The 19,517-nt window shown below is 35.2% G+C and overlaps 2 protein-coding genes and 1 long non-coding RNA gene across 3 annotated transcripts; 2 read left to right on the top strand and 1 right to left on the bottom strand.

Annotated features, from left to right (window-relative positions):
* Positions 1-928: 928 nt before the first annotated feature.
* On the top strand, positions 929-12,238 carry LOC103501377 (uncharacterized). The gene is made up of 8 exons (XM_008464948.3): positions 929-2,250; positions 4,449-4,533; positions 6,808-6,904; positions 7,025-7,088; positions 7,164-7,220; positions 8,793-8,830; positions 9,071-9,152; positions 11,948-12,238. The coding sequence occupies exons 1-8, from the start codon at positions 1,183-1,185 to the stop codon at positions 12,035-12,037; spliced, it is 1,581 nt and encodes a 526-aa protein (XP_008463170.2). The 5' UTR covers positions 929-1,182; the 3' UTR covers positions 12,038-12,238.
* Positions 12,239-16,454: 4,216 nt separating this feature from the next.
* LOC127151024 (uncharacterized) lies at positions 16,455-18,440 on the bottom strand. Its single transcript, XR_007823706.1, has 2 exons — positions 18,305-18,440; positions 16,455-18,011 (listed from the first exon to the last, which is right to left on the bottom strand). It is a non-coding gene; the product is annotated as an uncharacterized LOC127151024 (long non-coding RNA).
* On the top strand, positions 16,775-19,439 carry LOC103501379 (uncharacterized protein At1g65710). Its single transcript, XM_008464951.3, has 2 exons — positions 16,775-18,229; positions 18,325-19,439. Exons 1-2 carry the CDS (start codon positions 16,775-16,777, stop codon positions 19,264-19,266), a joined length of 2,397 nt encoding a protein of 798 aa, XP_008463173.2. The 3' UTR covers positions 19,267-19,439.
* Positions 19,440-19,517: the final 78 nt, after the last annotated feature.

Genomic DNA, 19,517 nt, shown 5'->3' with positions numbered 1-19,517 from the left:
TCCAAAAATACGTATTATTTGTAATTAAAAATCTCGGAATCTTAGTTTAGAAAATTAATGATATTTTGAGACATTTGTGTAAAATGATGTGTAAAGTGGATCTTCTGTCTAAATTTTTTATTTTAGAAGCAGTATAATAGTCATAATCTTAATCTTAGAGTTATCATGACATTGGATCAAACATGAAATGGATTACTCCTTCATAGTATCAAGGTCAAACACTCCATTAAGAGTTCTCTCATTACAATTCCTTATTAGCATCAAGTGGTTTCTTACACTACGAATAAGTTCTTTCATCATTCTTACCAAGTCTTCCATGTTCATGTTGAATTGTGTTTGAGAATTTTGTCAAATCAATAAGTTGTGATGGTGATTAGGCTTCAACTGATGATTAAGCTGCAATGGTTGCTCTATGTAGTGATGTATAGGTCTAAACTTCACGGACTATATAGACATCAACACTAAACTTTAGCAACTAAAAGTACATTTTTCCTAAGTTAAAAAGCTGAGACAAAAACAAATGCCGGAGAAAAACATTATAGGAAAAGATGCCATAAAAAAAAGTTGATTAGCTTGTCAAAAGAATCTTCTCTTAGGCAGTCCAATTAAGCGACCAACTGGTTTAACAAATCAACACCTATCAAACTCTTAATAAAATCGACTTAACGTCGTATGCTAAGTTATTTTGGTAGGTTTACTCAATTTATAAGGTTGTTATGATCATTCCAACATAAGGCTTGGTGTGAAAGCTAAAAGGACCCATCTTTATTTGTGTACCATCTAAGAACTAATGATTTATTTAGTTCTTACACCAAGTTGATGTAGTGAAAGATTGAAAAATTGTGATACTTAGACCAAGGATTGAAATATCTTTAGTTCTTACACCATGCTAATGAACATTTGGACGAATATTTAGATATCGACTGAATATTTTGAGTATGTAAAGCAATTTGGAGAGGTAAATTGAAATCATGGGAGAGTATACACTTTATTCAAGTTGATAGGATTAGCCAAGAAAAGAAGAAAGAAAATATTTGAGTGGAGCATTCTAAGTTCTAAGTTCTAAGTTCTAAGTTCTAACCCTCACCTCCAAATTAAGTTGAAGCTCATATTTGTTGTCTAGTTTCAACCGGAGCCCGGAACCGTAGCACCGGCCGGATTCTTTTCTCATATGTGTGTTTGATGGAAACCGCTGGCGCCCGAAACCACACTTCTCATCCAAAGCGGAAGCGCGACGAGGTAGCAACCAATGGAACTGACAATATCGACTTGGCTCTCCTCGAAGCCGTCGAGAAGTCCCAAAAGGCTGTCGAAGTATTGGACCTTCGAACGGTGAAGAAGCTCTCTCTCGCCTTCGAACGTCGTCTCAGAGACAACACCGAAGCTCGCCTCAAGTATCCCGACCAACCCGACCGCTTTGCCGATTCTGAAGTCGAACTCCATGAAGAGATTCAGAAGCTTAAAGTGCTCGCCGCCGGTCCCGAGCTTTACCCTGACATCGTCAAACTTGGTGTAATTTCGTCTGTTGTTGACCTACTCTCGCATAGTAATACTGATATTGCCATTGACGCGGTCCAGTTGATCCAGGATTTGACTGACGAGGATGTTCTTGAGGACAACGATGAACCTGCTCGCGTATTAGTCGATGCGCTGATTGAGAACAATGTTCTTGATTTGCTGGTGCAGAACTTGCATCGGTTGTCGGAGACGGACCCGGATGAAATGGCTGCCGTTTACAATACCCTAGCGACTATTGAGAATTTGATTGAAGTGAAACCGTTAGTTGCGGAGTTGGTCTGTGAACGCACGAAACTACTGAAATGGTTATTGGGGAAAATTAAGGTGAGGGATTTTGATAGCAATAAGCAATATGCTTCGGAGATACTGGCGATACTTTTACAGAATAGTACGGTGAATCAGAGGAGGCTTGGACAGATGAATGGGGTTGATGTTGTTCTTCAAGCGGTTGCAATGTACAAGTCCAAGGACCCCAAGAGCCCTGATGAAGCTGAAATGGTGGAGAATTTGTTTGATTCTTTGTGTTGTTTTTTGATGCCACTGGAGAACAAGGAAAGATTTGTGAAAGCTGAGGGCGTGGAATTGATGATAATTATTATGAAACAGAAGAAATCCGCCTATGGGTCAGCTATAAGGGCTCTTGATTTTGCCATGACAAATTACCCACCTGCTTGTGAACGCTTTGTTGATGTTTTGGGGTTAAAGACCGCCTTTGCTGCCTTTATGGGTAAGGTAGGGTAAATTACATAACTTCCTCTACTCCTTGTGTTGTATTGTTTTTCTCATTCTGTAGTATTGAATGTAATTTAGAGTCGAATTCTGATAGTCAAAGAGTAACAGAGTGATTTTAAAGTAAAAACTTGAATGTGTGACAATCAATTATGGTTCTGGGATCATATGGAAACATAAGTCTGATTGTAAAGCAGGTCCATGGTGCAATATGATATTTAGGTTGTTTATTTATCTTTTCCTTTGCTAGTAGCTTTCATACTTCTGAAAAGAGAGAAAGACAGATCTATCACTCTGTTCTTATCAAAAAGAGATTTGAATTTTCTCTTTGATGGAATCTTGTCTCTTAAAATATAATCGGGAATGGGATATGATATGTGAATGAACTAGAGAAGGTCCTGAATTTATCAGGTTCTTATCGAGGCTGATATTGTTGATTGGTTGTGATCTGGAAATTGGAAAATAAGTCCTTTTTTATTGGATTAATTAGCTGTTCAGGCTGCAGTGTGATTAAATTGACGGAAAACAAAGCTGTTTCTCCCTATCCCTTTTCTTTACTTTAAAATCTTTTAAACCCTCTTATTCCACTACAACGGGATCATATTCACTGATTTGGACAACATTGATTGAGCTCCTGCTAATCCCCTTGAATCACAAGTTTTTCAAGAAAAATCAGGTTTTAATGGGGAACTTGTTGGCTACAGAAAATTCAAAACAAACATGGATGGTTTGTTGAAGTTTCTACCCTGTCTTGTGAACTGATTTTCTTTACTTTAAAATCTTTTAAACCCTCTTATTCCACTACAACGGGATCATATTCACTGATTTGGACAACATTGATTGAGCTCCTGCTAATCCCCTTGAATCACAAGTTTTTCAAGAAAAATCAGGTTTTAATGGGGAACTTGTTGGCTACAGAAAATTCAAAACAAACATGGATGGTTTGTTGAAGTTTCTACCCTGTCTTGTGAACTGAGAAGATAAAGAAGTCTACAGATTCTTTTAGAGTAAAGTTAGGTTGTAACTGTCATTTGGGAATGTTTGATAAATGCTTAGGAAACTTCTGCCCTACCAACGCGACACAAGTGATGGTGAGACAAGAGTTTGGAAAGTTGAAGAGGATGTAGACTCCGGTATAAAGATGTAGAGATAATTTGTGTTGGTTGTGAATGAAAATGGGGGGGGGGGGGGGGGGGGGGAAGAAACTCGGGCAAAACTGACACGTTCTTTTAGGTGGAGGAGACAACCTGTGTGTTATCTTTTGGAAATTCTGCTAAAGCTTGTGACTTTTATTTTGCTGCCTTTGAGTGAGCTGAATTCTCCTTTGTCTATAGTTTTTGGATTCTGTTGACTGGGAATAATTGGATGTTGTCTCTCTACTCTCGCTTTTTTGTAATTTTTTGTTGTTCATGGAAGGAGGGATTCTCATCTCTCACACATTTTCTTCCAAATCTTTCTTCTTTCTTTGGAGGACTGCCTTGCTTTCCACTTAGGTCTTACATGGAAAAGTGAACACTTTAGACCAAGCATACACTCTTCCTTCGTTCTGAGGCCATAGTGGTGCTCTATTTGCAGAGATGCATTGGAGAATCTCGACAATGTTCTCTAAATTTTCCATTACATCATTTTGATATGGTTCTGATTCATTGATTTCTTTGAAGCCTCTCTAGTCTGGAGAAGAGATTGTAAGCATTGTGGAGGAGGTTTTGCTTTTCTCCCCTTCAAGGTCCTGTTTTGCTTCTTCATGATTATTTGGTGGATTTTGCATGAGAGAAATGATGTACATTTTAGAGAGGTCCAAGGGGAGTTGTGGGAGGTTATTAGGTTCAGTGTTGTCTCTTATGGACCTTAGTGTCCTAGGCTTTTCGTAATTTTCAACCAGGTTGTATTCTTGTAGATTGTATTTCTTTCTTTTAGTTCTTTGGACTTCCTTGGTTTTCTTTTTGTAATTATCAACCAGGTTCTTTGCTCGTGCACAATCTTTCATTTCTCTTGATGAAAGTTCCGTTTCTTATTAAGAAAAAGAACAATGCATTGTTCCCATTCTCAATCTAGTTGTCTTACTATGGGAATAGGTTTTGATACAAAATGTGCAATTGGCCTATAAATCTTTTATCAATATATTTGCTGTGATATTGTTCCCAAATTTGACTTTCTAATCACTTCTTTGATGATGTTTACTTTACATGATAACTTTGTAGATCCCTTTGAATAAGAAAAACAAGAAAGAGCGTTATCAAGAGGAGTTGGAAGAACGTATCGTGTCTCTTATTGCATCGTTATTTGGTAAGCAGGCAAGTGAAATTGTATATATATTCTTTATATATGTGTTTATTTAACAAAATGTTGCACCTTTCTGGCTGCCACCAAGATACTCGTTCAAGTTATATGATATTCTTTCAATCTTCTAGTATTATATTGAGTTTGGGGTTGAAAAGGTGGGTTTTTCCTTAATCCTTAGATTGAGTTTGTAAATTATTATTGTATGAGTATGAAAGAAGGAGAAATGGTCAGTTACTCTGGACTGTAGACCTTAAACAAATTTACAATAACAATAATTTGACAACTTGGCTCTCTGCATACCTAGGATACAATTTACGTGGGGCAAAAGCAAAACAGTGATTGCTGCCTTTTGTTCCTCTGTCTCGCAAAGTGCTTGGCCGGCTTGGTAAACCTGCCTTTTGTTTAATTAAATACTGATACTAAAACTGACAGGGTAAATGGAAAAGAAAAATGTCCTGGTGGAAGGGCAGTGGATGAGCAATAAAGCACAAGTATTTTTAGTGCTGCTCAATCATGTATTTAGTGCTCGAGAAACCATTAGTACGTCGTATGTTTCATTGATGAAATTGTATGATGCTTTACTGTGTTTTATATATGTTTGGCATCATTTTTTCTCTTTTCTTTTTTTTTTTTAATATAAGAAATGAAGATGTATATTCATCTAAAAAAACCACAATCCAAGGGCTTTATCTTTTTGGGATCCCCTTTGTGAGAAGATCGGGAGAGATTGGTGGGATGGAAGAAAGGCTTTTTGTCTAAAGCGGGGAGATTATGTTTGATTAGATCTGTTGAGTGGCATTCCTGTGTATTACATGTTGCTCTTTAGGATTCCCAATTCGGTTTGTAAAGGTATTGAGAAGTACATGAGAGATTTTCTATGGGAGGGGGTTGACGAAGGTCATGGGTCCCATTTTGTGAGTTGGGAGGTGGTGGGGCATATTGTTAATTGAGGGGGGGGGGGGGGTTAGAGATCGGCAATCTTAGAATTTGCAATAGAGCATTGTTGGCAAAGTGGCTCTAGTGTTTCTATCTTGAAACTGATTCTTTATGGCACAGGATTATTGTGAGTAAGCATGACGCTCATCCCTTTGAATGGTCTTTGAAACGGGTTAAAGGCAAACACCGAAATCCCTAGAAGGATATTTCCTTTGAGCTTCTCACTTTCTCTTGGTTTACTTGTTGTTTTGTGGGGGATGGTAAGGATACGTATTTCTAGGAGGATCATTGGGTGAGGGAGAGTTCTCTTTGTTCTTTATTTCCTTATCTCTATCATTTATCTTTGTTCAAAAACAGCATGGTTTTGGATTGTCGGGACGAAGGTTCTTAAGAAAGTTAGGTTCTTTATCTGGTAAGTCCTACTTGGTCGTGTTAACACTGTGGATGGGCTTGTTAGGAAGAGGACTTTGCTTGTTAGCCATTTTTGCTATATGCTTTGTTGGAAGGTAGGTGAAGATCTTGATCATCTTTTTTAGGACTGCCAGTATGCGAGGGCTGTGTAGAGCTCTTTCCTACTGGAGTGGGGTGTTATTATTGCTGGCTCTAGGAGTGTTAGAGTGACGATCGAGGAGTTTCTACTCCATTAACCCTTTAAGGATAAAAGGGGCTTTCTAGACTTTCTTTGGGTGGTCGGGGTGTGTGCTATTATTTGGGACATATAGGCGAGAGGAATAAGCAAATATTTAGGGGTAGGGAGAGGGAGCATAGTGAGATTTGGTCTTTGGCTAGATTTCATGTTTCCCTTTGGGGTTCGATTTCGAAGATTTTTGTAATTTAGAAATCTCATAATTCATTCATTTGTATGTCCGTATATTCTTTCATTTTTTTCCTCAATGAAAGCTGTTTATTTTATCAAAAAAAGAAAAAAACCACAAGAATGGGGATTGAGGAACCTCACAAAACTAAACAAGAGCCTCCAATTGTTAATGATCATAAGAAGGCTATAATTACAAGAAAGAGTTGGTGTAATTTGTGCACCACCAAGGCTCCAAGTAGTTGTATGCTGAACAATAGGCCAAAATATTGTTGGCATTGTTTTTTTGTTCTATTTATTTATTTATTTATTAATGTTTTCAAAGTGCTGTTATATTTTTGGGCTTTTTACTTGTAGATGCTCATTGCTTAGCACAATAATATGTCTCTCTTACAAGTGCTGGTCGTATTCCAGTTTACATTTTTTCTCAATTGTTGGTCACAAGCACATGGAAATACCCTGCTTTATTTCCTGTTTCTTCTAGGTGTTCTATTCTTAGTTTCAACTAATGCTCCCGACCTTTCCAGGTGGTATTTTGAGGGGTACCAGGAAGGAAAGGTTATTGAGTAAATTTGTTGAAAATGAGTGTGAAAAGATTGACCGGCTGATGGAACTCTACTTAAGGTGGGTTCACCTTCACTTCTATTCTGTTGGTATTCCTACTTTTCAGAGATGAAGTCCTTTATTTATTTTCTTTAACAAGTGAGATTCTGGAATGATCAAGTTATCGTTTTATTTGTTTAGATATTCTGATAGAGTCAAAGTGGAGATGGAGCGGCTAAACCAGATTGAACTTGAAGACTTAGAGGTTCCTTATGATATATATTTTTTGTCTCTTACATTTTAGAAATTAGTTTATGCGCTAAGATGACCTAAAATGCAGATGGATGAAGAAGAGAAGTACAATCGTAAATTAGAATCTGGACTTTACACCCTTCAGGTTTGTCTTCATGATTAATGTTTTGTTACTATGAGAGCTTCTTGATGGGCTTTGATGGTTGGTGCATACATTAATGATTGGTTATTGTAACAAGATACGGGGAACGGTGCCCGTTGTCACTGATATGAGTTGTTTCACTTGATATTGTGCTGTATAAGCAGGGTATTGTCTTGTTCAGAAAGCTTTTATATTCATCAAATACTATGACAGCATGTCTGCTAAGTAGTATCAATAATTTGTAAGAATTTTGATTAGGAAGCTTGTAATTCTTTTTTTAGTTTTCGGGGCGAGTTGTCCGACCCTACAACATTTTGGGTGTCAAAGAAACTTGTAGGAAATTAATTACTATGTAACTGACCGCCATGAATTAAACACATACTTCTTAGTTAGTTATTGAGACTGTCTCATTTTTACCACTAGGTCATTCCATGATGGTATAAGTAGCTTGTAATATTAAGATTGTTGTGCAACTATTTATAGATCTATGATTGTTAAAGGAGTTATTTCATTAGAAGCAAGCTACCCTTGAAAATAATGCCAGAGAAAGTAAGGATAAAGCCAAACATGTTTTCGTAGATAATTCAAATCAACTGTATGATATCATCTCCATGATACAGTTTTTAAGAACTTCCAGACTGCTCTATATCTGACGTTTACACCAGCATTATCCTTGGGCCCAATATTTCATAACATTTATTTATTAAACTTTATTTTGTGATTATTTTTCTTTATTGATAACCGGGAATTGGAGCTTTGCTCTCCTATACCCTGGTCCGCCCTAAGGCCCGAACTGGGAGATATCAAGGGTTTTCAATATTAAGCCCACTTGATTCGAATTTGGGTCCTTTAAGCTTGTATGTCAAAGAGGCCCAAAACCCTTGCTAACAGGATGCCCCTTGGAGGCTAAATTTTGTTTTATTTGACTGCGTAAAGTTTAGAAATTTTAACGTTTCTTCCTTTGGCATTGAAATCTTTTATTGGCCAAATATCACATGCAAGTTCTATGATTTTGTTTTAGGCTTCAGGGCATTTTATCCTTCTGCTTGTACTTTTTATCTTTGTTTTCAAAGTTCTATTGACCAAAAAAAAAAAAAAAAAGAAGCTGAAAACATTTAAGTACTTTGTGGAGATGAAGCAAAGTCTATGGAGGTATATCCTTCATATTTCAGCATCAATTAAAATATATAATCTTAGTGGTCCCCTTAGTTGGGGTGTTTTGGTGGGCTAGGTTTGTTTTGATGGGCTGGTTTTTTTTATGCCCTTGTATTCTTTCATTCTTTCATTCTTTCTCAATGAAAGTTTGATTCATAAAAAAAACGATAATGTTCATTATCTAATAAAGTTTTTATTGATAAAAAAATGAAAAGTAGTCTATTGCATAAATTTTGTGTGCATTAGCTAAGCAAAATTCAAGTTGAAAGTTGGAGGGAAATTTGAAATTCATTTAAAGGTGGGAGATGTGAGTAGCTTAGAAGATAAATATGGTCTAATAGAATATTTAAAAATTCAAAATTCTTTACATTATTAATCATTTTCTCAATAGGGGTATAACATCAATCCTTGTTCTTGCAGTTGGTTGCTGTTATTCTGGGACATCTATGGTGCTCTGAGTAAGTGTTTCATCCAACTACATTGATAATGTTCTCATTTGATGTTTCTTTTTATTTCTTTCCCTTGAGAAAAAAATTGAAATGTTTTGAACAGTGGTTTCTTGTTTTCAATTCCTTCTTTTATATGAGAACAAAATAAAAAAAGGGAAAAAAGAAATGAGAAATGAGAACATAAACTAAAGGTCTCTTTTTAAGATTATGCTTCATCAGATTGTCTTGATTTATTTGTTTCTTTTGCAGACACTCTCAAATGAGAGCAAGAATTGAATTATTACTCAAGCAACAAAAACTCACTAGGCAGGACATCAAGAACATTCTTCTGGTATGCCTTTCCCTTGGCCTTTTTTTTTAAATCTCCAATTATATATATTTTTTTCTTGAAAGGAAAACACATCTCTCTTGTTAATAATAATGAAACAAGAGGTCGTAGTACAAGAGAATCATACAATTAGCAAAAGAGCCTAAGAATTAATAGGTGCACTCGGACATCTCAACTAGGTTGACGTCCCCTTAGCATCTTTCATTTGTTAAAAACGGTAACTAAAGTAGACACTGAGTTATGTGGAAACCCAAGTATCGGTAGAAAAACCACGATTGACTTTCTTATTAATTTCTCATATTAACAAAAGATCCAAGAGGAAAGATAAATAGGTTACAACTTATGTTAAAAAGGAAAGGATATTAGGGTAGATCCTTCGACGGCTAATTCTAACACTCCCCCTCAAGTTGGGACATAGATATCAATGAGACCCAACTTTCTAATATAAAAGTCAAAGTTTTGTCTGAAAAGCCCTTTGGTAAGAACATCAGCAACCTGTTGGCTTAAGGGAATGTATGGAATGCATATGATACCATTGTTCAGTCTTTTCTTTAATGAAGTGTCGATCAATCTCCACATGTTTAGTTCTATCATGTTGAACTAAATTGTTGGTGATGCTAATAGTTGCCTTGTTATCACATAATAATTTTATTCGCACCTTACAATCCTGATAAAAATAAAATAAAACTTTCTGGATCCTAATTTCCTCACATATCCTCAAACTCATAGCTCTGCACTCAACCTCAACACTGCTTCTGGCCACAACCCGTTGCTTCTTACTCCTTCAAGTTACAAGATTGTCCCATACAAAGGTACAGTAACTGGAGGTAACTTCCTATCAACAATAGACCTTGTCCAGTCAAAGTTAGTATAGGCCTCAATAGCTTTCCTGTCTGTCTTTCTGAACCTCAATCAATCCTTTACCAAGAGTTGTTTTTAAGTATCTTAAGGTTTAGTTAATGACCCGCACTCAAGGAGGTGCAGCTTTGTGCAGTTAGACCTTGGGACTTGGGCTATAGTTTTGAAGGAAGTAAGAAGTTAGCTCTACTCCAAGGTTTAAAGGAAGTTAGACCTTCAGTTCTCTGGGTCAATGGCAACATTTTTACTTCTGACCGTACTTGTTCAGGCTAGTGTTTGTTAAAGCACAATAGTCTTTTCGGCTTAAGCCCGGTGAAATAAAAAACTTTTTCTTTCTTTTAGCATTATGTGTAGTGGAAACCCTTCTAGAACTTTTGCAGTTAGACTTAGTAAATATGAATCTTTTTAGCTAATAAAGAGGAAAAAATTTATTATTACTAATTCTTAAAAAATATAAAAAAGCCCCAAGGTTGGCTTTGAACTTTGGGACTTCCCAAAAGGCGTTGCCTTATTTTGTTAGCCTCACTTTTTCAAGCTGAGGCACCAGATTTGCTTCGACGGAAGTGCTTTTTAAGACACTGTTTCAGATACAGCTTCTCCTTGGCAGCATTCCTGTATGTCTACCGAGGCTAACACCAGAATTTTAATTTGCCTCAGTATGACCGCTTCCCACATCATCATCTCTTCACATACTACTAAGAAACTTCCACATAGGATCATACTGGGGGGCTAACATAATCTATGAAGGCTTGCAGACTAAGATTTTCAGTCACTTTTTGTTTCAACAATCAATTTCTTTCAGAGGTTTGAAGGCTGCAGATTAAGAGTTTTGGGATATACTTTTCTTGGACTTTTAATTCAGAACTGGTTCTCCTCTAGATTTGTTGAAGAAGTTGGGCTCAAGAATTGTTTCCAACTGATTGAACAGTAAACACTTTTAGCAGTTCCTAGTTTTCATCTTAGTGAAGATTCAGCAAGGATGGTTGTTCTCTTGCCATTCCCTCTTCACTCATCTAAAATCTTATTGTGGGCATCATAATCTAGTTTCTGGCATTTCAGTTGAGTTTGGTTTGTTCATTCCATCTTCTCTCATTGGACGCAAGATTGGTTTCCTCTCGTGAAAGAATTTAATGTTACTTTGCAGTTTGTTGTTTTGAAAATTGTTAGCAAGTCTTCTCTGGCTCAAGATTGTTTTTGTCTCCCATTGGTGTTCCGTCTACTTTCTTTTCGAAGCCATTAGTATGCAATTCTTTCCCAGAAATTGGCTTCTTAATGAAAGAGCATTATTCTGCTCGGTTATTCTCTTTTTTGGTTTGAATTATAGATGATTTTGGGTTGTTTGTAGGTTGTTATTTTGATTGTCCTTTTTAGTCATTTTTTCCCTTATTGCTTATAGTAATATACTTTGAGTATTAATCCCATTTATTATTCTTAATAAAGAGGTTCGTTTTTGTTTCAAAAAACAAACGAAGGATTCCGGAACTTCAGAATTCGTGTTAGTTCCCAGTCTACTAGAAAGTTCTGTGAATAGCTTCCTAAACACTTAATTTCCGACACTTACAAGGTCAAATTGTGGCAGCTGAACTTCCTCATAATATATAAACAAAAAAGAACTTGTTTATATATTTAATGATTATTACTTCAACATGTGTTGAGAGAGAATTCAAACCTTTAACCTTTCCTAGTTCAGAGTGAGTATATGGTTAAAGAAGTCAGTCAAATGATAGTTAGTTTAGATGTTGTGTACAACTGTAATCACTTTTGACAAATTATACCGAACGTCCAATTTTAGAGAACAATGTTCTCATGATGTGTTTTAGAAGTGAAATGGGTGCGATTAATGTTTTGTTTTGGGCGGAGTTTTGTTATTTGTTTTGAACAAGAAAATGTTTTATTGTTCTAAATGCTGTGAAGTAATGAAGTATTGTTGTGAATCAAAGGAGTACCATGACAATATTGGAGATCTGGATGGACCAGAGGAGAAGGAGAGAACACAAGGGAAAATTCAGAAGTTCATCTCAGCTCTTTGATTCTTAACTTACCTTCTTTTGCTCTTAGCTCTAGTTTTTTCTTTTCTTTTTTTTTTTTATGACAGTGTATTCTATTTGCATACCAAAAAAAAAAAAAAAAAAAAATCTCGGAAGCCATTGTTGTTGGTTTGTATGCACTAAATTGTTGTCATCAACAGCATACATTGTCCTGCATATAAAATTAGGTTCATTGTATGCTAATTTTCCTTTTTCTTCTTTTACTCTATAACAACTGTAACTGTGGGGATGAAAAAAAAAAAAAAAAAAAGATAAAACCTCCTACCTTAGAACTTTAAAATAAAAGACCATACTAATAAAATAAAAGATCATATATATTAATAATGGATAGGTTTGGAGATGAAGCAAATAAAACAATAAATGATGAAGGTTGGAAAACCAAATGGTAGGAAGCATGATAGAAAATATTTAATGTGTCGTGTATGACATGTCCATATGCCTTTAACAATAGGGTGGGTTTTCTTACCAAACCATTAAAGTTTTTCTGAAGGGCAGTTTGGCCCTTTGTGTAGACTTATCTTTTTATTGTAAATTTGACATTTTTTAAACAAAAATTGAATGTTCTTTGTTACCTCAATTTCAAACTTGTTTCGTAACCATTTAGGCTTCTTCTAGTAATCATTTTTTATTGTGTTTTTGGTTTTTGAAAACATTTAACAATTTTACTTGAAACAATTTAATATAGACTTTATTTTTTATTTTATTATAATAAATTAGTTTATATACACACACATATAATCATACTTGTTCTTAAATAAACAGAAAAGAACCGATGCAATACAATTATCAATCAATTAATTAATTATGTTTGAGTTAGTCAATGATCATTGTGTGACTAATATAATATGGATTTTGCTTTTGATAGTTTAATTAGTTTATCTTTGATTAATTATAATTTATTAATTGTTTTATTAATTAATTGATCTAGTTATATAAATTCATCAAATTGGTCGCATAAAATTACTCATTTTACAAATACCTGTAACTAATAAATTGAAATTTATTTTTTATGAATTCGTCAATTAAAATTTTATAAATTTTTTGGAATTAATTTTACAAGCAAGCTTATTATTTTCAGGTATCCTTAATTTTTAGTGATCTTATTCTCATCCCAATTCCTTCAACCTAAATTGTTCTTTGCAGCATTATAACAATTATGAAACTCAAATATTAGTTTGGTTATTTGTGGACTTTGTTCCACTTTAATACATTTACTTTTAAATGTCAAATTTTACTCACAATACATCTTAAATTTAGTCCGTATGATTAATTTATTTTGATTTGTTTAAAAATAATTTAGTTTATATTAGTATTCTGTTTATAAATTTTGAAAATATATCTTCATGGTGTCTTTTCTTTGGAATTTTCTTAATATTCTTTTGAAAACTTATGATAACTATGTAGATCTGAAATTTGTTAAGAAGAATAACCAACTAGATTAAAGTTTAATTTGTTTGAATAAAATAAACTCACATCAATCGTCCCTCGAAGATAATGAAGTACCTACTTAACTCCATTCCAATGTCTTCTTGTTGGAGAAGAACTATATCCTGCTAATAAATTTACTGAAAATGCTATATTTGGTCTCATGTTATTAGCAAGATACATTAGTGTACCTATTTGCACCAAGGTATGGTACACTTTAGGACAAAGTAATTCTTCATTATCTTTTTGAGATCGAAATATATTCTTTTTCACATCTTCCTCACAAGACATATGAAATGTGTGGGTCTCTAGTCTCCAGATTCCAATACTCTACCAAAGAAGTAATTAGGTGTCAATCCAATTGCATGAATCCTATCTGAAAAACTCCGAGAAATCCAATTAGCCTCTACATGAGGGCAATATGATGATCAAAAGGGATAGTGTGTCGGGATGCTGTCTCTCTCCTCGGGCAACTCAATACCACTGTAGAAGAAATATCCCATACAAACTGTGAACGATGTGACAGGTGTTGGTACAACTCAAGGCCCATAATCCAGTGTGCAAATTTACTAAAAAATTTAAACAACAGTTATAACACAATAATGACTATTACACATAGAATAGAATTTTACTAATTTTACAAACACAAAATAGAATAATTTCATTACATACTATTTCTATACGACTCTCTCTTTATTCATGGACACACCATATCAAATCAACATCTCATGTATATTAACATTTTAAATATTCCTAATTCTCAAAATTTAAGTTCTCAAATTTTACCATACTACTAAGTGGATTATGATTCTAACTAATTATTTTATAAGATTTCTTTTTATTTCGTTTTGATAGAAAATTAAGTATTATAAAATCCAAAAAATCTACCTAAAATTAAATAATTTCAAGAATTACAATTTAAGCATCATTCACAAAATCGTATATTTGGTCCACGACTAAGTTAAGTTTAAAAAAATCATACATTTCCACTATGTAAACAAAAATATAGTACAACAAAACCATACAAATGTATTCATATTATATAAATAAATTTTAAAAAAGAAAAAAACATAAAAATATCCTGTGAGACGCGACAAGAAGGTGGAGTTTTTTTGTGAAGTTCGGATGAAAGGTAGAATGATGAGCGGCTAGGGTTTTAAAATGGCGAAGTGTATCGGGTACACGACTTCCATATAAAGTCGTGTGCTCGGTCTACGATACCCTGCATGCCAAAGACAACATGGTAGAACTATTGACTATTATATAGAATAGATAAGTAAGCAGAGTCGTGTACCAAATCGCAGTTCGTGGAGCAGGCCTATGATTTTGGAAGGTAGATGTGTATTGAATAAGAAAAGAAAGAAGAAGAAAGAAAATGAATATTGATAGTATTGGATCCATGAAGGTGTGAGAATGAGAGTGAGATTTCAGCAACTGCGTACCATATTTTGATAATATTTTTTAAGCAATACAATATTTATTTGGATAAATAGTGTTTAAAAAGAAACAATAATGAGCTACTTTTTCCCAATCAAAATTAAACACAACGTTAAAACTGAACAACCAAAAATATAATGTCCTCTCTTAATTTTGATTTATTGTGTTTAAAACTTATATGCAATAGGTAGGAAGGAAATGGGTTGCAAAATTATCCACACAATTCTCTGTCTACCACATTTGGGTAACACATCGGATATCTTATTTACTTTATTATATTCCTCCTCAACATTACATATTATCCTATGTCTTTTTCCCATACCTAAACATTCATTTATGACCTCAAAAACAACTTCCAAAATTAAAACTTAAAAATCAGTCCAAATAAAGTACAACATTATATTTGAATATTTATAAAATTGAATTTCGAGTGTAACTTTTTTATCATTTTAAACTTTCTTTAACATAACATGAAATACAATCCTCCGAACTTCAAAAGTGAGTTTTCTTTTTAGTATTTCAGTGTAACTTTACATATGGATTTTTTTATATATATATATATAGTATAGCAGGAATACCATACATCATGTTTATGCGTTATAAATGTCAAGTTGAGGTTAATCTCAATGACAATTGAGATGATCTTCTTTCCTAGAAGTTAAAGCTTCAATCACCACCTACAATTGTTGTACTAAAAAGATTCATACTATAAATACATCTCAGTACATATTAGCATGCCTCACTTTAATTTTAACGCCAATAATTTTATTTTTAAAGGATGTGACTAACATAAATATAAGAATTAAGGTGTGTTTGAGAATGATGGCAACATAAATATAACGTTTTTCTCTTGTCAAAATCTCTTTTACTTCCGATGATGGTAATTGACGTTAATTAAAATTGATTTAAAAAATATATAAAATTATTTCAAATTGATTTTAGAGGAATTAGGTGATAGGTAATTTTTGTTAGGTGATTCTTAGTCAATCACTCCAAAAATGGTTATCTAATATAGTTTATGTGTAAATTATTGTTGGTTAGCCATCTGTTTTTTTTTTCTTTAATTTTAAATGTTGGAACAAAAATGAGACGTTGTGATGTATGGTTAAATTGTAAATAAAACAAACAATTATATATGTTTTACTCTAAATTAGCTTTTGAAATTAAAAATTTGATATCAAACGTAAATTTGATTATTTAAAAATCAGTTATGTATTAATCTTTTTTTTCAAAAATCAATATCCTCGAAAACAAACATTCTCTCTGAAGAAGCAGGAAAGAAAATTTTATAGTCATATGAGTTTAATGGTGGAATACCAATTAGAAGAGAACCACTAACTAACATTAGTAATATTTTAACAATTTAGCGACATTCATGTTAATGCCAATGCCAATTCCTTAACAAAAAAGAATCTTAAAACATTTTAATGGACAATGAATTAAAAAAAAGAATAGAGAGTGAGAAGCACGTGCAAGAGAGGGTGGAAACTGAAAAGTAAATTTTTTTTAAAAAAAAAATGATAAAGAAAGAAAGAAAGAAAGAAAGAAATAAGAGTTTCATTTATTTATTTGAAACAAGTAGGAGCCAAAATATATATTTTTAGAGTTGAGATTGAGAGAGAGACAGAGAGTTGGGTTTGTTACTTGGGTTGTTGTTTTTGTTGTTGGGGTCAAAGGACAACCCCTTCTGAACTCTATTCAACTTATCCAACGGCTCTCTCATTGTCAGAATTTTTTGCTCTCTTTCACCCTTTCCCTCTCTACAAACATAACTCAAATTTCGAATTCTCTTCTCTTTCTTTCTCTCTCTCTCTCTCTCATTTTAAATAAAATAAAAAAAGTTGCAGCATTTTGAAAATGCTTCTTGAACAGTGCGCCACCCGTTACCCTCCTTTTCTCTTTTATCTCTCTCTCTCCTCTTCACTAATCTCACTTTCAAATCTCAAAACTCCCCAATCTCTTCTTTCTCTCTCTCTCTCTCTTCCTACTTCTTTAGAGAATTTCCATTGTTGGGTCTTCTCAATATCTCTAATGGGTGCTTGTTTGAGCAAAAAGAAGAAGACTTTACCTTCAATTTCTTCCACCTCTGTACCTTCACCTCCAGATCCCACCTCTTCCAATGTCTGCACCAAACCCATCATTCCAATTTCTCAGCCTCCTACCACTGATGTGCAACTCAAGACCTGCAACAAAACTGGGGAGGAAAATGGTGAGAGGAAAGAAGAAAGAAGTGAGTACCCTGTGAAGAAGGAGGTTTTTGTGATTAAGCACAGAAAAAGCCATGATGGAAGAGATAAGAATGGGGGTTCTCTTGTTCCATGTCAAGAGGGGAATGGTCATATTTTCTCTGCTGCTACTCCTACTGTGTCTTCTTCTTCCTGTGAAATTTTGGAGTCTGGAGCTGTGGGGGAAAATATGAAGGTGGGTTTGGTCAGAACTTCGAGCTGTACTAAAGAGGAAGTTGATGCTATTTTGATTCAGTGTGGTAGATTGAGTCGGAGTTCGTCTGCTAAGGGTAATGGAAGAAAGTACTCTGGTTCGAAGAGAAGCTATGATTTTGATCATTGTGATAGAGATGGTGTTAACTCTGGCAATTTTGGTGATGAAGATGAAGATGGGAGGAATCTTAATTCTGTTGAGGTTTATGATGATGGAACTCCAGTGGAGAAACGTCACCACCAGAGGCAGCGCCACCGCCAATCTCCAAGGCACTCTTCCTCTCAAGGGAGGAGGAGGACCCCAAGTAGGGAGAGAGATCAGAATCAACGGTCCAGCAGTAGAGAGAGGCGTGTCAGCAGGTCGCCTGGTCGACGGTCGGCGGAGCCCTCTGCAACAAATGTTTCGAATAATACTTCCAATGTCAATGCCAATACCAATAATGGTGGTGTTCTCAATCGGCCAGCAAAAATGGTTTCAGTCCCAGCAACGGTCTCTCATGTGGAAACGGATAAGAACAACAGTGCCAATGGTGGTTGTGGTGGGAATGATTCAGCGACTGTGACGGGCGTTAAGAGGATATCGGTTAAAAGAAACGTTGGCGAGGCCACGGCCATGGCAGGTTCAAGGGTTGCTTCATCACCTCGTTCACAGTCTCCTGCAAGGAACAGTGGAAATGTTAAAGCTTCCGACGAAAATCAGCAGCAGCCATCTCTTAGCCGCAGCTCATCAAGAAAAGCAGAGCAATCTCCTTATCGAAGAAACCCATTGAGTGAGATTGATACTAATTCACAACAACACAACAGGATTCAAAACAGAAGCAAAAAGGAAACTGAAGAAGTGACTGCTAAAGACTGCATTAATGGAGTAAACCAGGTAACCCTTTTCTTTCATTGCTTAAATGTCTATATCTCTAGAAAACAGCTAGTCTTTTAATACTGATGTTCATACCTTACAATCTTTTGTCACAGAAGCCAAAAACTGATTCCAAAAGTGTTAATAAAGTAATAGTTTCCCAAGTGAATGGCAGCAAACCCAGCAGCACTGCCACTACTACAAGAGGTGTCGTGAATATTATAACCTCCACAACACCATTGTCAAACACGGAGGTACTTGTTGTAGAGCACCAGAAACCCCAGGGACTGGCAAGGAGCAGATCAGCAAGGCACTCCAGAGAACTGGATATCAATCCAGAAACTTTATTAAATCAGAGTCACACACCATCTTACACTAAGATGTTGCTTCAAGACATTCAGAATTTCCATCAAAAGAATACCAATACCAACCCAGTTTCTCTTCCAGCTTGTGTAACCAAGGCATGCTCCATTGTTGAAGCAGTTGCTGATCTCAATTCAACTACAAGTTCTAATTTCTCCTGTGCTTTCTCTGAGGATAGAAGCAATCCACCAACATACCAATCCAGTAGAAATGAGTATAGTGTTCCTTACAGTGGAAATCTGAAGGGCACTGCTGAACTCAGAGACCCTTTTGTTGAATCAGAAGTTATGATGGATGACGATATACTGGAACCAAGCTTTCATAAGTACGTGACAGTGAGAAGGGGTGGCCCTGTGGTTGCTGCTGGAGGGGGAGATACAGATGATCAAGAATCCTCAGGTAGCAACAGTTATGTGGGCAGTGTTCAACAGCAGCACCACTGGGGCATTTCAACTGCCTCTTGGGAACCCAACACTGCTGATTCAAATGACTCCAGGACATCAAGACAGCACACCAAAGAGGAAGGCCATCCACATTTGCAATCAAAACCAGGGCTTGACAGAGATGATAACAGACGGCGAGCTGAAAGAAGGAGAGACTCCGATGCCCAAAGAACTGGCATTGGCCGTGGTAGACTTGGCAATGCTGGTAAAGTTGTTCATACAATTGCTGTTGCAGCCACTGGCTCCACCTGATCAGAATTGTATAGATCTCTCCACTTTTCCATTTGCCTGTTTCTTTTTGTTGTCTTTTTCCATTCTTCTTTTCATGTTGTGAAAAGTAGGGTTTTACTTATGTATTAGTATTCAGTTGCAAACTTGCAACCATTTCTCATGTTCCTATATTATCACTCATTATTCTTCCACTCTTTAGCTGTGCAAAGCAAAATGGTGAATCTCCTTCAATCTTGTTAATATGATTAACTTTATGTCAAGTAAGGTTATGC

This window comes from Cucumis melo, chromosome 9 (genome assembly GCF_025177605.1).
Source record: "Cucumis melo cultivar AY chromosome 9, USDA_Cmelo_AY_1.0, whole genome shotgun sequence".
Lineage (NCBI taxonomy): Eukaryota > Viridiplantae > Streptophyta > Magnoliopsida > Cucurbitales > Cucurbitaceae > Cucumis > Cucumis melo.
Note: the sequence above shows the minus strand (reverse complement) of the source record. Positions and strands in the feature narration are given on the sequence as shown.